Genomic DNA, 16,495 nt, shown 5'->3' with positions numbered 1-16,495 from the left:
TTACATCCGTGTGCATTGCTGTAGTTAAAAGCAGCACACGAAATGACCATATTTATTCAGCTCTACCAAACAAATGGCCACTCGTCGGCTGTTCAATTTGGGAACATAACACTAGCGCCAGTGAGCGGTCTAGCGGTTATTTAATAAGTCTATGGCTGCAACCAAAGCAGATCTGTTCGAATATACAAAAGAACCGCCAACCTCTCATCTCTTTATGACCTGCGTTAGAACACAGGCTTCTAGACTACTGTATAGCATTACAGTTCCAGTGTGTTATAGTACTGTGGGTGGTGTGATGTGATTAGTCAGTGTGTCTGAGGAAATATTTTATATTAAAAATAAATTAAATGAAAACCTAATCGACCAACCCTTTTCGAAATTAAAAGAGAAATTGCACGTTAACTTAAGAAATTAGAACGTCCTACATCAAATTTAAATTTGGAAATTTCTGGAAAAAGTCGAGGAAATCATGTAGCCTCACATCTGGCCGCGAAACCAGGTGGCCCGGGTTCGAATCCCGGTCGGGGCAAGTTACCTGGTTGAGGTTTTTTCCGGGGTTTTCCCTCAACCCAACACGAGCTGGATCCCGGACTTATTTCACTGGCATTATCACCTTCATTTCATTCAGACGCTAAATAACCTAGATGTTGATGCAGCGTCGTAAAATAACCCAGTCATGTAGCCTACTAGTCATTTTAATACCGAAATGTGTAATGGAAACGATTGGTTTTTTGCTGCGCTCATGAAAACGCTTTCTTCCCCACTCGTGTATTCTGTTTAGAGGAGAAAATACTTTGACAAAGACCGGAGTGAAGGATTTAGTTAATCTGACTTAAAAAACTATAAGAGCATGAAAATTCGAAAACTCATTTCAAGTTAAACAGATTTGTCACTGTTAACGATATTAAAATATTCTAACACAGCTTGATTCTGCGTATTGGATTAACATTCAGAAACAAGAAGGAAATGTTTCTAAAAAGAGATATGGTCTATCTAAAATAATTAACTGTGTGAAATTCTGTGCCACATTTGAATTAGCGATGCGAGGACTTGCTGAATCAGGAGATTCAACAAACCGCGGTATATTTCGGGGTTTGACTGATTTTACTCCACATTTAGATTAAACTTCCAAAGATCATTTATAGGGCTCGTCACAATTGAAAGGAACTACGAAAACAATTCAAAATTAATTGCTGGATAGCAATAAAATTATTGGAAATTTCTCTTCATTGCCACCAAAACATGACGCTGAAAGTTTGATGCAAACTATCTTAATGGAATATAGGCTTAACGGAAATTCAGTCATAATTGAACAACATGAATTAATTGTGCTGGTTAATGGCGGGGCTAACGTTATGAGTGGGAAACACGGAGAATTTTTTATTGTGTCCCACAGCTCATTTCTTGCCAAGGAATTAAATTTAATAATGCAACAAACATGTTCACAAACTGGTCAAGTTACGATACTTTATTGCAAGTCTGTAGGAACTTCCAGCTCTCTGTTTTATAATTCCGTCTGCCGGTACGGGTATAGGCTAGAAAAGTTGACGTAAAGAAATTCGGTAGGAGTTAAAAGCGTTCGAACGATAGAAAGTTCCTGACGGTTGTTCATTCAGGTATTGTCGGACCATCGGATCTGTGCCTCCGTAAGATATGCGAACTGAACCCTAATTCCTTCTCAGCCTCGGTAATTCATTTCTCTCCCTGCATTCCTATCTCTCTCTTTTCTATCTCTCTCCCTTTCTCTCCCCCACTATTCACAATTTTTGGCCTTCTTGCGGGACAGTTTATTTGCACTTGCAGTCCAGTGTTGTCAACTCAACATGAATACTGTAGCACGGAGTGGTGGAAAAAATATTATTAAACAAGTACGTAATAGCATTTTGCGATGAAGAGAAACAAACAGGTCAATATCTGTTTCCTATAAATCAGGCAACGAAAAGAGCAACTGATATCACAGGTGAGGCTTATTTTATTTCAATTGATTACGTATCCAAATTACTTAACTAATACTGATATAATACAACGTTTTTATGTAATTTATATAGACACACAGAGCGCCTAATAAAGAAAATCAGGAGAGAGGGAGTCTGTGCAGGAGATGAAAAGCTAGTATCACCAGGGAAGAACAGACCAAGTTAACCTTTAATTGTTTTTGTAGATGATATGAACCGATGTATTTTAAGAAGGAAGATACAAGAATTTTATATCGTGCAGAAAGAAGTTTCAACATTGAAGAAATTACTGAAGCTTGCGAGAGAAGCAATAATTTCCAAGGTTGGAGAGAAAAACTACGGAAAGTGATTCGAGACATGGGATTTAGGTTTAAAAAATGTAGAAATACAAGATGTATTTTGATTGAAAGAAAGGATATTGTAGCATGGAAGACCAGTTATTTATGATACCGTTTGACGGAAGTTTGGCAACATCCCTATTCGGCAAGGTTCGTGGCCTGCTGTTTAACGTGGTGGGAGGAAAGCGGGTGGAATGGAGTGAGTACAGGCGTTAATTTTTCCAAGAACGACGACAGCGCTGAAGGGGCACAGATCCGATGGTCCGACAATATCAATGTGTGGGGCACATCTCCACTACGTAACTATACTTGGGAAGGTCTATGTTGGCAGAGCTACCTGATGTCTTGGGAAGGGTCAGGGAGGGTGAGTTGAACTAACCCTATGACACAGAGACTTGTAGAACAGCATTTCCTCTTTCTTTCCTCCCCCTCCCTCACCAGGACATCTGGAAAGGTTGTCAGTGGTGGATATTATTACAACTATGTTTTAACAACATTTTTCAGTGTAGTTTGAGAAGGCCCTTATAATAATTTTATAATTATAATGTTAGAAGTATCGTGCTTTATATTAGGCCTACTTGTCCTAGTGTTTGTGATTCTTGGTGTAGGAACAAGAGGAAAGCCACTGCAGTCTGACGCCAGGGAAATAGTGTGCAATGGACATAAGTTTTTCGTAGAGGAATATGATGCCTTGAAAGTCGGAAACCTTACAATAAACATAGTCGAAGTAGCAAAGCGAACTGCTGTTGCGTGTGGAGTATCTGAACGCACTGTTTACCGTATCCTAAATGAAAAGAGAGAAGCAGATGAATCAGGAAAAAAAGTGTCAAGTCCGGGCAAAAAGCGGCCGAAAAGAACTCCCACGAAAACCAGTATAGACTCATTCACTGCGGCCGCCATCAAGAGACAGATTTACTCCTTGTATAAGACTGATTTTAGTCCGAGTGTGGAAGATATTCGTGATGCTCTCGCTAAGTCTGGGTTATTTTATGGCAGCAAATGTTCGGTGCGGTAAAGACTAAAAAAACTTAATTTCCGTTAAGCTAAGAATAACTTCGGACGGAAGCTTCTGACAGAGAAACCCGACATAATTGCTAAGCGATTCCATTTCTTAAGGAGGATGCGCGACTTACGAATAACCGGCCGCCCTATCGTTTACCTAGACCAAACATGGATAAACATTAATCACACGAAAAGCAAAATTTGGATTTGTGACGATGGTGACATTCCTCTGAACGTGCCCTTAGGAAAAGGGGGACGATTTATTATTGTGCATTAAGTCAAGAAATGAACGCCGTTAATTTCAAACATTGGTTCGAAAAGAAACTCCTTCCGAACATTCCACAAAACAGCATCATTGTAATGGACAACGCCTCTTACATTCTGTACAGCTCCCACTTTTGAATCTTCTAAATCAGACATGCAGTCTTGGTTACGTCAGAACAACATAAGTACGACCCAAAGGCGACAAAAATCGTATTGTACGACATAATAAAATTTTAAAAAGGAGAAAATGTTAAGGTACGAACTGGATACCTCAGCTCAAAGTGAACCACACCGGCATACCACTGTAATTTTAGTGTCATTGAGCTCATCTGGGCACAAGTGACAAATGATGTCGCTAAACATAATGTATCTTTCAAATCCAGTGGTCATACAATTATTTGAAGGAGCGTTGTCCAAGTTCACGCCAGAGAATTGGAAAAATGCGTGTGATCATGTTAAAAAGGAAGAGGATTTTTTATTGGGAAAGGGATTGACAAAGAGGTGGATCGTTTCGTAATAAGTTTAGACTCTGATAGTGATGACGATGACGGTGACGACAACATGGAAGTAGAAGTAGAAGAATCCGCCACTGCACATACAAATAGTTTATGAAGAGTGTCTGTCTCTTGCCACCATCCCCCCCGCAGATGTCCGGTCAGCCACTGAGTGAGTGAGTGAGAGGTAAGAAATATATCTTTCTCTGTCTAAATTTCTCTGCCAACTAAAGAATTCTATACTATAGTTGTGCCAGGTGGGAGAGGTGTAGCCCACGAGGTGGGTAGGGCGCGCGGATCGTTGGAGTACAATTTCGGGTGCACAGTCAACTTCGTGAAGGAGCTGTAATTACACGCGTTATCCGATTTAGATGCAATAAACAGCATGCGTTTGCTAAATACATTATTTTTCATGCAGAACTGCCAACCTTTATAACCGCAGGCCGCTACTGCGCCTATCGTTACCTGCAGACCGATCAGATTTTTGAACCGACATGTTCGCACACTCTCACTACTGGGGTACTGGAGGTCTCCAAACCGCCGTAGTACAGTAGTTTACGTCTGATACAAAAACTTGAAAACAGTGTTACGGCGAACCTCACTATAAAGAATTTTGTCTTTGTTCATCTTTATTCATGAGGAAAACACTCTTTCACAAGTGTAATAAGTTAATGACAATAAAAATCCATGACATAGCTTCCCAAGAGAAGGAACGCTGTGGTGTTGGTTTCGTCGATTTAAGGCGCATCATGAATGAGAGAACTCCAGGCAAAAACTTCCTGGTCATTCTTGCCCAAGTCAAATTAAGTTCTGCCGGTAGCGCAGTAGGCATGATCTAAGTGTACGTGGGTTTGTTCCACCCTCTTACCTTCAATGCATTCATCCATTGGACCAACGATTTTTAATTTTATTACTGATTCAGCGCAAGCAGCGCTTTGGTTTTTCTTGGGCTTAAAAATAATCACAGGTGGAATCTGAACCAGTGATACGTAAGTCCAGAGACAGGCATGGTAACCAGGCAACCGAAAACTATTAAATAAATTTACTATTTGACATCATTTGAATCCATATTCCCCTCCGCATGGTCGCTAACTATAAAGAGGTCTGTACGGGCCGAAATTCTTAGGTCAAGCCAGGCACGGCCCGACTCGATCTGAACCAGACCCGAAACCCAAGATTAGCTTGGAAAGAGACGGATAAGTACAGAATTAGGAACAAAATGAGCTACAGTGGCTCAAAATAAAACTCATACAATGTAGTATTAATTAGTATTCAGTGCGGTGAAGACTGAATATGTTGATTCACTGGACAGAAATCTGCATTTTCTAATGCCTTCAATATTGAAGATTGTACATTAAAAACACTACTTTTATAGAAGAGCACATTAAAAGTAAACTAAATAACGTATTTGTCTTCGCAGAAATCCAGGATCAAAGTAAAACTCGTACACTACACTCATAAAGGAAATAAATACAGAACACACAATGTTAATCCCTCATTCGTACTCAAGTTTGGCTCCCGTGTAGAGGTGCTAGTCCGAGAGAGAACTACTTGTTTAAGACTACTATGGGCCGTCAAAAAGGGCAGAGTTCTATAGCTGAACGTGAGGTGATCATACATCACCATCAACAGAGCAAGTCTTTAAGAGATACACTCAGGTTAGTGATAAGCTCGCATTCCACAGTGCAGGATGTTGTAAAACGTTTTGAAGAATGAAAAACAGTAGTAAACAAAGAGAGAGCTGCAGTAAAATCTTTAGTAGTGGGGATGAACGTTGGTTACTCAACAAAGTGAAGGCTAATCCAAAGTTACCTGCACCTAAGTTGGCTTTAGAGACTGAAAAGTGTTCAGGGAAGAAATGTAACCCTGAAACAATTAGAAATGTATTGAGAAAACACAACCACTACGGCCGAGTAGCGAGGAAGAAACCGTTCGTTAGCGAGGTCAATAGGAGGAGAAGAATACAGTCTGCTAAGGAGCATATAAATAAGGATTTTAAGTTTTGGAAAACGGTTCTATTTACTGATGAGAGTAAGATAAACCTTTTTGGTTCAGATGGGAGGGTTTGTGTGTGGCGTAAGCCGAATACGGAATTCCAAGAAAAAAAATATAAGTCCCTCTATGAAACACGGCGGAGGATCAATTATGATATGGGATTGTATGGCTGCTAGTGGGGTCGGTAATTTGGAGTTCATTGAAGAGACCATGGACCAGAATGTATATTTAGACATTTTAAAAAAGAATGTGAAACCCAGTACACATAAACTAGGGATAAATAACACATTCAAATTTTATAAGGATAATGATCCGAAATATAAGGCTCTGAAAGTACGCACTTGGCTTCTTTACAACTGCCCCAAAGTGTTAGAAACCCTACTCCAGTCACCAGTCATAAATGTAATAGAACATTATGGTCTGAATTGAAAGCTAAAATACAGCAGCACTCCATAAAAAAGAGTTGAAGAAAGCTATATTAGAAGAATGGTCGAAGATTCCTGTATCTTATTGTGAAAATTTGGTAAAATCTATTCCAAAAAGATTGCAAAAAGTTATCAATAATAAAGGATTTCCAACAAAATATTAATAAATCAAAGTTGTAGCATATTTTCACTTTTTACTGTGGTAAAAGATTATTTTATTTTGTTATAGTCAGAGTGTGTACGAGTTTTATTTTGAGACAGAAAACGTTCAATTTGCATCCAAATATTTATTTTTTTTCAGTATTTCTGCAGGATGTAAATCTTAAATATGTATTGTATAATTGTCATATTGAGTAGTATTATAAACTGTAAGTATTGTTTAGTTTAATGGCTGTACTTATTTATTATATTGCATATCGTTTGGTAGTTCACTGTACGAGTTTCACTTTGAGCCACTGTACTTATTTATTTTACTAACGTTAGCAGGCTAGCAGATAAAGTGAGGCCAGGGGCCACAGGGGTCAGGAACAACTGCGAGAGATCATCACAGCAGTAGGAGCAAGAGAAGGAGTAATCTCCCAATCTTCCAGGTAAAACATATAATCAATGCTCTGTATCTATGACACAGCAGAGAAGAGACAAATGCCGTTACGAAATAGGAAGTCGAACTAAACAATAACTTACAGCACGGTAGTCTACTGTTACAGATGGGTGCTGGGTGGACATATTATAATCTTGCATGCATTAAAATCTCCGCATTTTTTTAAAATCAGTAGGCCTAAATAATTCACGGAAAAAATAATTTGCGTTTCTTTACAGCCCGAGCCAGTGCAGAGCAAAACGTTTGTATGCGAGACGGATGAAGAACAATGATGCGTGGCAGTGCACTGCACTAGAATTCCTGTTTCATAAACATCGACCCGCTGAGGAGTTATAGTGGCATATTCGTCTTGTAAAAATATCAGTACACATTTTGTCGTATAATACTGTTGTAACATTTCTAGAATAGCTTGTGTAAGTACGGTACTGATTATTTAACAAGTTTTCTGTCCACACCTGTGGAGTAACGGCTAGCACGTCTGGCCGCGAAACCAGGTGGCCCGGGTTCGATTCCCGGTCGGGGCAAGTTACCTGGTTGAGGTTTTTTCCGGGGTTTTCCCTCAACTCAATATGAGCAAATGCTGGGTAACTTTAGGTGCTGGACCCTGGACTCATTTCACCGGCATTATCACCTTCATCTCATTCAGACGCTAAATAACCTGAGATGTTGATAAAGCGTCGTAAAATAACTTACTAAACAAGTTTTCTGTTACTCTTCGTTCAATAGAGCTGATAACATTTAGGCCTAAGCTATACCTTGGAAGTGTATATCGAAATTCCTGATCCACCGGCGTGGCTCAGTCGGTTAAGGCGCTTGCCTGCCGGTCTGAAGTTGCGCTCGGGCGCGGGTTCGATCCCCGCTGATTACCTGGTTTTTTCCGAAGTTTTCCCCAACCGTAAGGTTAAGGCCAGGTAATCTATGGCGAATCCTCGGCCTCATCTCGCCATCACCAGTCTCATCGAAACTAAATAACCTCGTAGTTTATACAGCGTCGTTAAATAACCAACTAAAAAAAATCGAAATTCCTTCACCATCCGACGAACATACTCCTGACTACTCGAATACTGACGTATTCCATTAATACCGTCACGTTTAGAAGTTGTATTTACATCAGTACTTCATCCCCCTCGCACTGCTATGCTAGTATGTATGTATTTATGTTACACAACACAGAGTTATTTCTACGAGCAGTAGCATGCCGCTGCACCTCTGAAATATTGCCATACATTGCAAACCAGTGATGACTGCATAGCCACTATTCTAAAATGAATACAGAAGTACGAAAATGAAGCGGGGTCAGACGCGACCGCTATTCTGCCCACTGGGATTGCTGCAACAATGCCTTTTTATTTTTTTTTTTTGCACGCACAAAATGTACAGTCTGGGACAGAGATGACAGCTAATATCTTCCGCCTCTGTCGCTCTTGCTGTGTCTCTCTGGCAACATTCAGCAGTATTCTTGGCTTATCTCATGCTCAGACTTGTTTTGTGTTCACTTTAGCATGAACACCACTGAAAACCGAAATACACAATACAGGCGAGTGAAGACGCACGTGCACGGTAGGGGTGGTGGTAAAAGATGCAGTTTAGTTGTCAGTACGACTAAAGAACGAAACGGCATTAATGGAATCTAGTTTACAATCAATTTCAATTCCATTAATGCCGTCACATTTTGAAATTCTGTTTACAGTCAGTACTTCATTCCCCTCCTAGCATGTATATAAAACACACAAAGACAACCATTTCTAAGAGCAGTGATGTACCGCTGCACCTCTGAAATGTTGGCATACATCGCAAACGTGCTCCAATTGTACAGCTACTACTATAGCATCAACATCACTGAAAACCAGAATACACACGGCAGAGCAGTGTACAGTAGGTATGGGGGTCGAATACGGATTTTCACTGTCAGTATGCGACAAAGGAATGAGACGGCATTAATGGAATCTAGCGAACAAGGTATCTAGCCCCACTAGAGCGTTGATACCGAATGAGAATATACACTTATAGAGTTTACTATGGAGAAATAGTACGGTAAACGAGACTTAATACCGATGTCCGCAAATCTCTTTACTTCAGCCGAATCTTACCGATGCGCAGGATGCAGCGATGGCGCTTGAGTGAGGACGTGCCGGTGCGGTGGCTGTCATAGCGCAGAACGGCCCGACAGCCGCTGCACTGCACGAAGCCTACGGCCTGGCCCGAGCCGGGCCGCACGAGTAGCGAGAAGCGGGTCCACACGCTGCTAACGGCAGAGCGGTGATGCCGGGCAGTGACCAGGCGGCCCTCGTCCAACAGGCGCAGAACCTCGGCCTTGGCGGGGTCCAACAGCTGCGGGCTCTCCAAGCTCTCCATCACTGTGATCCGGACTGCTTGCTCAGTCAGCGAGCCCGCCCGCCCGACGCCTGCCTGACCCGGCCCGACTGGGGGTGGGGAGAAGCTCCGCCCGCATTCGCTTGCAGGTTATCTGAACCGCGTTCACGAAGATCAGAGATAGGAAACTCGGGTTTTTGAAGAGCAGTCATAATAAATTGATGGTACACATTTCTTCCATGAAGCGGCATTCAGCACGCATACTTTCCCGATCACTGAACGAATTGTCTATAATCTAAGAAATACAATATCAACCAGAAGTTCCATACTATCTTAATACTCATGCATACAAAACGACTTAATCACTGAACTTCAAATGTTTATGTGTTTTTGTAACACCTCGCCAAGAACTTGGCTCGACGAAAGATGCATTTCAAAACAATGAATGTCATGAAGATGGCACATATTATCTCATTAGTTTAATGCGCCTCGTAGCAATTCAGCTGTTATTAGTAATTGCTTGCATTTTATCACAGTCTAGTATATACAGTCGCGAAGCTTGGGGTGATTTTTTGCATTTCTTGCGATAGTTGCTAGCCGCTTGGAGCGCTGTGTGTACTAGGAAGAATAGAGAGCTCCATACACTGAAATAGAAAACCCGAACATATATTACGGCCTGGTCTAGATCGAAAAGGCATTGACTGTGCCGTATTTCGCATTGTTGTGAAAAGTTGTGTAAACTGTGAAATGTTCGTTATCGGTTGTAATAACTGTAAATGGCTAACATACAATAATTTGAGTAATAATATGGGACAAGGAGACGTTTGTTGCACTATAAATTCTAAGAAAAAGAGGTCAGAGTTATCCTTTTGAAAGATCCAGGAAGGTGAGTTTATAAAATATAATATATACTTTATGAAAATAATATATAAACCTTATGTATTTCGTATTTCAATAGTGGAAGGAAGGTGTTAATTTTTCAAAAGAACACGATATCAAAAGTACAATACATTTTATCGTCTGCTAGGGAAAGAGTCTGTGATGAGGCAATAGTAGCGATCCTGGTGGCTAGCAACTATCTATGGATGCATATTTCAACTGTCTATGTTTGCATATTTAGTAAGTATTGAGCTTCGCAACTGTATATACTAAACTATGATTTTATTGTATTTACTTAACATTAACAAAGAAATACGTACACAAAAGAAACTGGCATCCAAATGAATACACCTCTTTCATTTTTTGCATTACACGCAAAAGCATTTTAAAGACAGAACTTAATTTATAACTTATATGAGTGAAGTTAATGTGGTCGTCGTCGGGCTGATCACACCACCCCATCCTAGTGCCGAGGTCATGAAAGCATGGAGTTCTACTCATATGGGCCTTCCTGGCGTAAAAGAGAATACTTTAAACTTCAGATTCACATAAAATACGAGTACTTCCCATTATATTCGAACAAATCTTTATTACAATCTCATGGTAAGTGTAGCGTAGACCAGCCCCTATGGCGCACCCTGGGCAACGACTGGCTTCGTATGGGCGAAAATCAGCAGTGAACAGCTTATTGAAAGATAAATGTAACAGCAAATAGACATATTGTTCTCTAATGTGGCCTTTTCGGATTAGTGTACTACAATTATTACGGTTTCAGCGACTTAGTTCTGTTCTTCCCATGTTTAAGATGTTTTGCCCAGCTCGCTCGCCTCGTCTACAGATCTTGTATTATATCTCTGCCTCTGTGTAACGTCACGTTTGCGGTAGGGAGGAAGAGAGAGAAGTTCGCAATGCTTTTTAATGCTCTGACGCCCACGACTAAGATAAGCAATTTGAAATTTATCGGTCACTCACCGGCAGATATATAATAAAAGAACTGTACAAGGATCTCGTTCAATTAATCGATTTTTTCTTCTGTCAACTTTTTTTTCTCCAGTAAATTTCACCCGCGCATTTTTTTATCCTTATTGAGTCTCCGCATGTGGCCTACCTATATGCCTCTATTTTCCCAGTTTTTTATAACTACTTTCAATGGATCTAATAAAATTATTCCTAAGAGCTACAAAATAAAAGTTCAAGTTTAGGGATGAAGTTATTAAATATAAGTAAATACAGTATGTGATAACCTTTAAATACAGCTGGCATTGTACAAGTTGTCTGAAGAATTACTCCAGCCTGTCATTCGAGAAACAGCACTGCATTTTTCAAACAGACTCCTTCATAATATACTATATAAATGTATAATTGTTCGTTCTGCAAAGCAATTTAACAAAGTTACGTTTGTTCGGATCAAATTTCTGCACGTTTAAAGGACGAAATTAAAATTATTTCAATGATTTATCATAATACACTGCTCTTTTAAACTGACCAAGCATATTTGGTATTCAATCAAGGCTCACCCAAAAACACGCTATGAAATGTTTCATATAAAACAATTTTTTATCTCGAAAAGGAAGCAAAAACGAGCAAAATTGTATTAAACTCTTTTGTTTGAAGTATTTCATAGAATACACTCATGAAATTAATTACATTACTTACGGTTCACTCTATATACAGTATATACATTGAAATATTGATTACTTAAGGTGTTCAGCTAGACATTCTAAACTTGAAAGAATACGGAATGAAGAGTCCACCATAGGAGAACTCAATCATAATAATGATTAATGAATAATTTATGACTTGATATTTGTATTTATAATTTACAATTTTTTTTACTTCTACAATAATTATATTTATTAGGCCTATATTATTTTTAAATGCACGTCCATTTTCAACACTGACCTGCTTATACTGTGCTGTGTTTTACCACGCCCATAAATGTTTCGCGCGAATGAACCACCAATAATAGGGTAAACATTGGTAATTTCGTGATAATTTCATGAAACTTAATTTAAAATGCAAATGTGTAAATATATCATTATTCCGATTTTTTTCATCTAAAAGACGATAATTTGCTGTACAAATCTGGAGACATAAAAGATTGGACACGTTCTTGAACAAGTGCCAAAAACCACTTTTACAACTTAAGCTAAAAGGTTGGTTATTTCGTGATAACCTTGGTAATTTCGTGAGAGGTAGAAGAATTGTGGAAAAATTCATTAAAGTCAAATTAAATTCTCATTTATTGTTACAAGACTTCAAACATAGTAATTCCGTCTAATATTCATATCAACATATAATAAGAATGAAATCAAAGTAAAAATTGAAATTGAAAACGGATCTTCCTTGCCCTGAAAGGGTGAACACTTTTATTACGGACTTTACTATAGCCTATATTACTAGGATATCTCCAAAAGTAATACATAACATTTGTTTAAAAATTATATTTCTATCCTACAGCTTTGCTATTTTCACAGAATGTAGATACATCATTCAGGAACAAAATATCACTTTTGCACATAATCCCCGTCCCTTTCAACTGCCTTACGTAACCTAGGAATGAGAGCCTGTAGACCAGCACGGTAAAAGTCTGGACCAACACGTCTGAGCCACTCTTTAGCAGCGTGCACAAGGGAGTCATCTTCTAACCTCGTTCCGCCAAGGGATCCTTCAGTTTACCAAAGAGATGGTAATCGCACGGTGCCAGTTCAGGACTGTAAGGCGGGTGTTTCAGTGTTGTCTATCCGAATTTTCTGATCTGGTCTGTGGTCTTGTGACTGACATATGGCTGTGCGTTATCGTGCAATAGCAGAACATCCTGCTTCTCCCGGTGTAGTCGAACAAGACTCAGTTAAGCATGAAGTTTCTTGAGAGTTGCCACATATGCGTCAGAATTAATGGTGGTTCCGTGTGGCGTGATGTCCACAAGCAAGAGTCCTTCTGAATCGGTAAACACAGTAGCCATAACTTTTCCTGTTGAAGGTGCACTTTTGAATTTATATTTCTTTGGTGAATTTGCATGATGCCACTCCATTATTTGCCTCTGTCTCCGGTCCAAAATGGTGAAGCCATGTTTCTTCTTCTGTCACAATTCTTGCAATTAAGTCATCTAGCACTTATCATTGGCACTTAGCATGATAACAAATCAAACTGAAACTACACTGAACGCATTGCGTCCCCCTTTTATTTTTATCACATCTTATCTTCAGATTTCTAAAATTCGTATTGTAATACAATTTTTAAAATAGTATAAAATGTAACGCTTAACGCTCAACAAAATTTCATCTCAAACAGCTAAGATTTCTATCAGTAAAGCTAAGCCTATATGGCAACTATAGCTGTATCTAAAATTCCAAAAACATTTCCTAAAATTTCATGAAGATATAATAAATCATTGCACCAAATATCATATGCTTACCTTTAGTAATAAGCCTGTAATGTAATTACCAGGGAACGGATTTATATGGACTAAAAATATATGAAATATGTAAATATATATGTAGTTATTTTTACCAAAATATGGAATTAAATATGGACTTAAAATTATAAAAAAATGACTATGTACGTTAAATATTGGTACATTTTAATCAAACTAAACAAAAAATATAATGGACGTACCTTATCTTCCAATGTAGTTTCAACAAAACACAATTTTTATTGTCTGTTACCATAACAATAGGTTACAAACATTTCTTTCAAGTGCTGAGAAGTGAATCTTCTTCTATTGTCTCTGAGGATAGATTTATACTGACTAAAAGAGCGTTCGACGTCACAAGAAGTAACTGGTACATAATTCAATTTCACAATGTCTGCTGGGGATAAGTCCAAGTTAATCTTCACTGTTGATTCACCACTCATCACAGCAACAACCTTTTGTAGTTCTTCATATCCAGGGTTTTTTGAAAGTACAGTGTCCACCTTAGCTCTTACTGCATCTGCAACTTTACCTCTACCACGATTCAGTTGTTCCACAGTACTATTTATAATTTCAAAACTTTCAGATAGTGAAAGGTGCCTATTTTGGAGACTTTTGAGCGTTTTTATGATGCATGAAAATGTATGCTGAATGTGAGCTAAGTCATTCTTCACACTTATGTCACAGGTAACTGTTTTCGCAGTATCAATTGAGACTGCATCTTCAGAGTCCAATGCAAGGAGAACATTGTTAATAGAGTCTATATGTTCGGCATAATATTCAACTGCTTCTAGCCATGTACCCCATCTAGTTAAAATTGGCTTTGGTGGCAATGGAATTTCAGGGTACATTTCTTTCAACACGTTAACTCTACTGGGAGCTTTGAGAAATACTTTTTTCACTGATGAAATCAACAAATCTACTTTAGGGAAATTGTCTCTGACCACTTCTGCCACACGATGAAATGCATGCGCCACACAAGTAAAATGAGTCAATTTAGGATATACAACAGATAATGCTTGTCCAGCTTTGACCATATAAGGGGCAGCATCGCTAATAAAGAATAACACATTATCGTACATAATACCCTTTGGCCACAGGATACCCATAGCTTCGTTGAACAGTTTAACTATAGTTTTGTTATTGCACTTTTCTAGAACATCACAATGTAAAAGAATTCGTTCAGAATATTGTTCACTTAACAAACCGATAACTACATTACCAACAAGTCTACCTTCTTTGTCGGGAGTCTCATCAATGGAAACCCAAATTGAACTATCTTTAATTTCATCTCTTATCTTCTGTATTGTCTCATCGTAGATGGATGGAGCATACGTCTTCCTAAGTGTTGACTCATCCGGGATTGTATGTTGAGTATATTTTTCAAGGAATTCCCTGAAGACCTTATTCTTTAGTTTGTAGAGAGGAATATCAGCAGAGATGAGAGAACGGCACAGGTCGATGTTAAACTCAGATCTTACATTCGATGTTGTTGGTTGTGTTAAAAACAATTGTCTCTGCTTGGAATTTAGTTGTTTGTTGGCCTGATGTTTACTAGTTGTAATGTGTTGTTGCACCAGGAACTTTTGTGTAGATGATACTGCACACTGACACAAATTACAAAATAATATTTTATTGTCAGTTGATAAACCATCTTCTTTAAATTCTGAAATGTAACTTGTTAGTTTTGATTTTAAATTGACTGAATGACGTACTTTTGGCATATTTACCGTCTTTATAGTATGATTTACAAAACTGAACCTATGTGTACTCTGACTGGCATTTAACTGTTGAGCTGCACAACTGAAGTCTGTTAAAAATTTTAAATTAAATTAATACAGTTTTGTAACTTACTTTCCCATTGTTGATAGGACTGCTAATTTTCAAATAACTCTGATGTTAAAGGGATTACTGAACATGTGTTTAAATCTCTATTGTTGAAATGTATTTTTAAAAGTTAATGGAATTTTGTTTTGTTTTATTGTTAAACCTAATATAATATGGACTGTTTTATATGAAATATGGAAAATATATGGAAATTAACGAAAATATGTACTAAACTCTAAAATATGGAAAAATATGGAAAATAAAAGTAGGATTTTTCAACCCTACACATTGTGAAACATAAAGATAATGCAAAATATAAATTATATTAGCTTTATAAGTAAATATGTATTTACATATAAATCCTTTCCCTGGTAATTACAAACATCCACAAAATTTGTACGCCTGAGAAGTCGACGCTAACTTGCTCTCTCCAAACATAAAAGCTCATTGAAGCAGTTACAATAGTCACACAAAGCGTAGCTGTATGTTTCTGGAACCGGAAAACATATGCAATCCTTGGTTAGTTCACGAAAGAGTAAAGAAAAAGTATCACGAAATAACAACTGCCACGAAATTACCAATGTTTACCCTATATCAGAAACGATCACGTGCATTTGTTTATGCGAGGTAGAGCGTACCAAGTTTAAACTAGAGGTAAACGTTGGTAACTCTTTGATACTGAAGCTACAATGCTCTCGCTATATTCTGCCATGAATGACTCACCTTCGTAAACATTCTTAGGCGAATAAACAGGGTGGAAGTGAAATGACCCTGTAGATTTTCAGAGCAAATAGCTCATGTTATATGTAACAAAAAAGTTTAATTCCATATTGGTGTCGGCCTGGGTGACGCAGTCGGTAGAGTGCTAGTCTTCTGTGCCTGAGGTTGCAGGTTCGACCCCAGCCCAAGTCGATGGCATTTAAGTGTGCTTAAATGCGACAGGCTCATGTCAGTAGATTTACTGGCATGTAAAAGAATTCCTGTGGG

At 38.5% G+C, this 16,495-nt stretch overlaps 1 protein-coding gene across 18 annotated transcripts in view; it reads right to left on the bottom strand.

Annotated features, from left to right (window-relative positions):
- LOC138701496 (protein bric-a-brac 1-like) overlaps nt 1–16,495 on the bottom strand; it is a 354,692-nt gene that overhangs the window by 214,051 nt on the left and 124,146 nt on the right. The window contains exon 1 of one of the 18 annotated variants that reach the window (XM_069828435.1): nt 9,165–9,444. The exons of the other annotated variants lie outside the window; for them this stretch is intronic. Coding sequence (XP_069684536.1) covers nt 9,165–9,429 — 265 coding nt within the window. The 5' untranslated portion in view covers nt 9,430–9,444. Of the gene's footprint in view, nt 1–9,164; nt 9,445–16,495 lie in introns of those variants that run through there. 18 annotated transcript variants of the gene reach the window in all.

This window comes from Periplaneta americana, chromosome 6 (genome assembly GCF_040183065.1).
Source record: "Periplaneta americana isolate PAMFEO1 chromosome 6, P.americana_PAMFEO1_priV1, whole genome shotgun sequence".
NCBI lineage: Eukaryota > Metazoa > Arthropoda > Insecta > Blattodea > Blattidae > Periplaneta > Periplaneta americana.
Note: the sequence above shows the minus strand (reverse complement) of the source record. Positions and strands in the feature narration are given on the sequence as shown.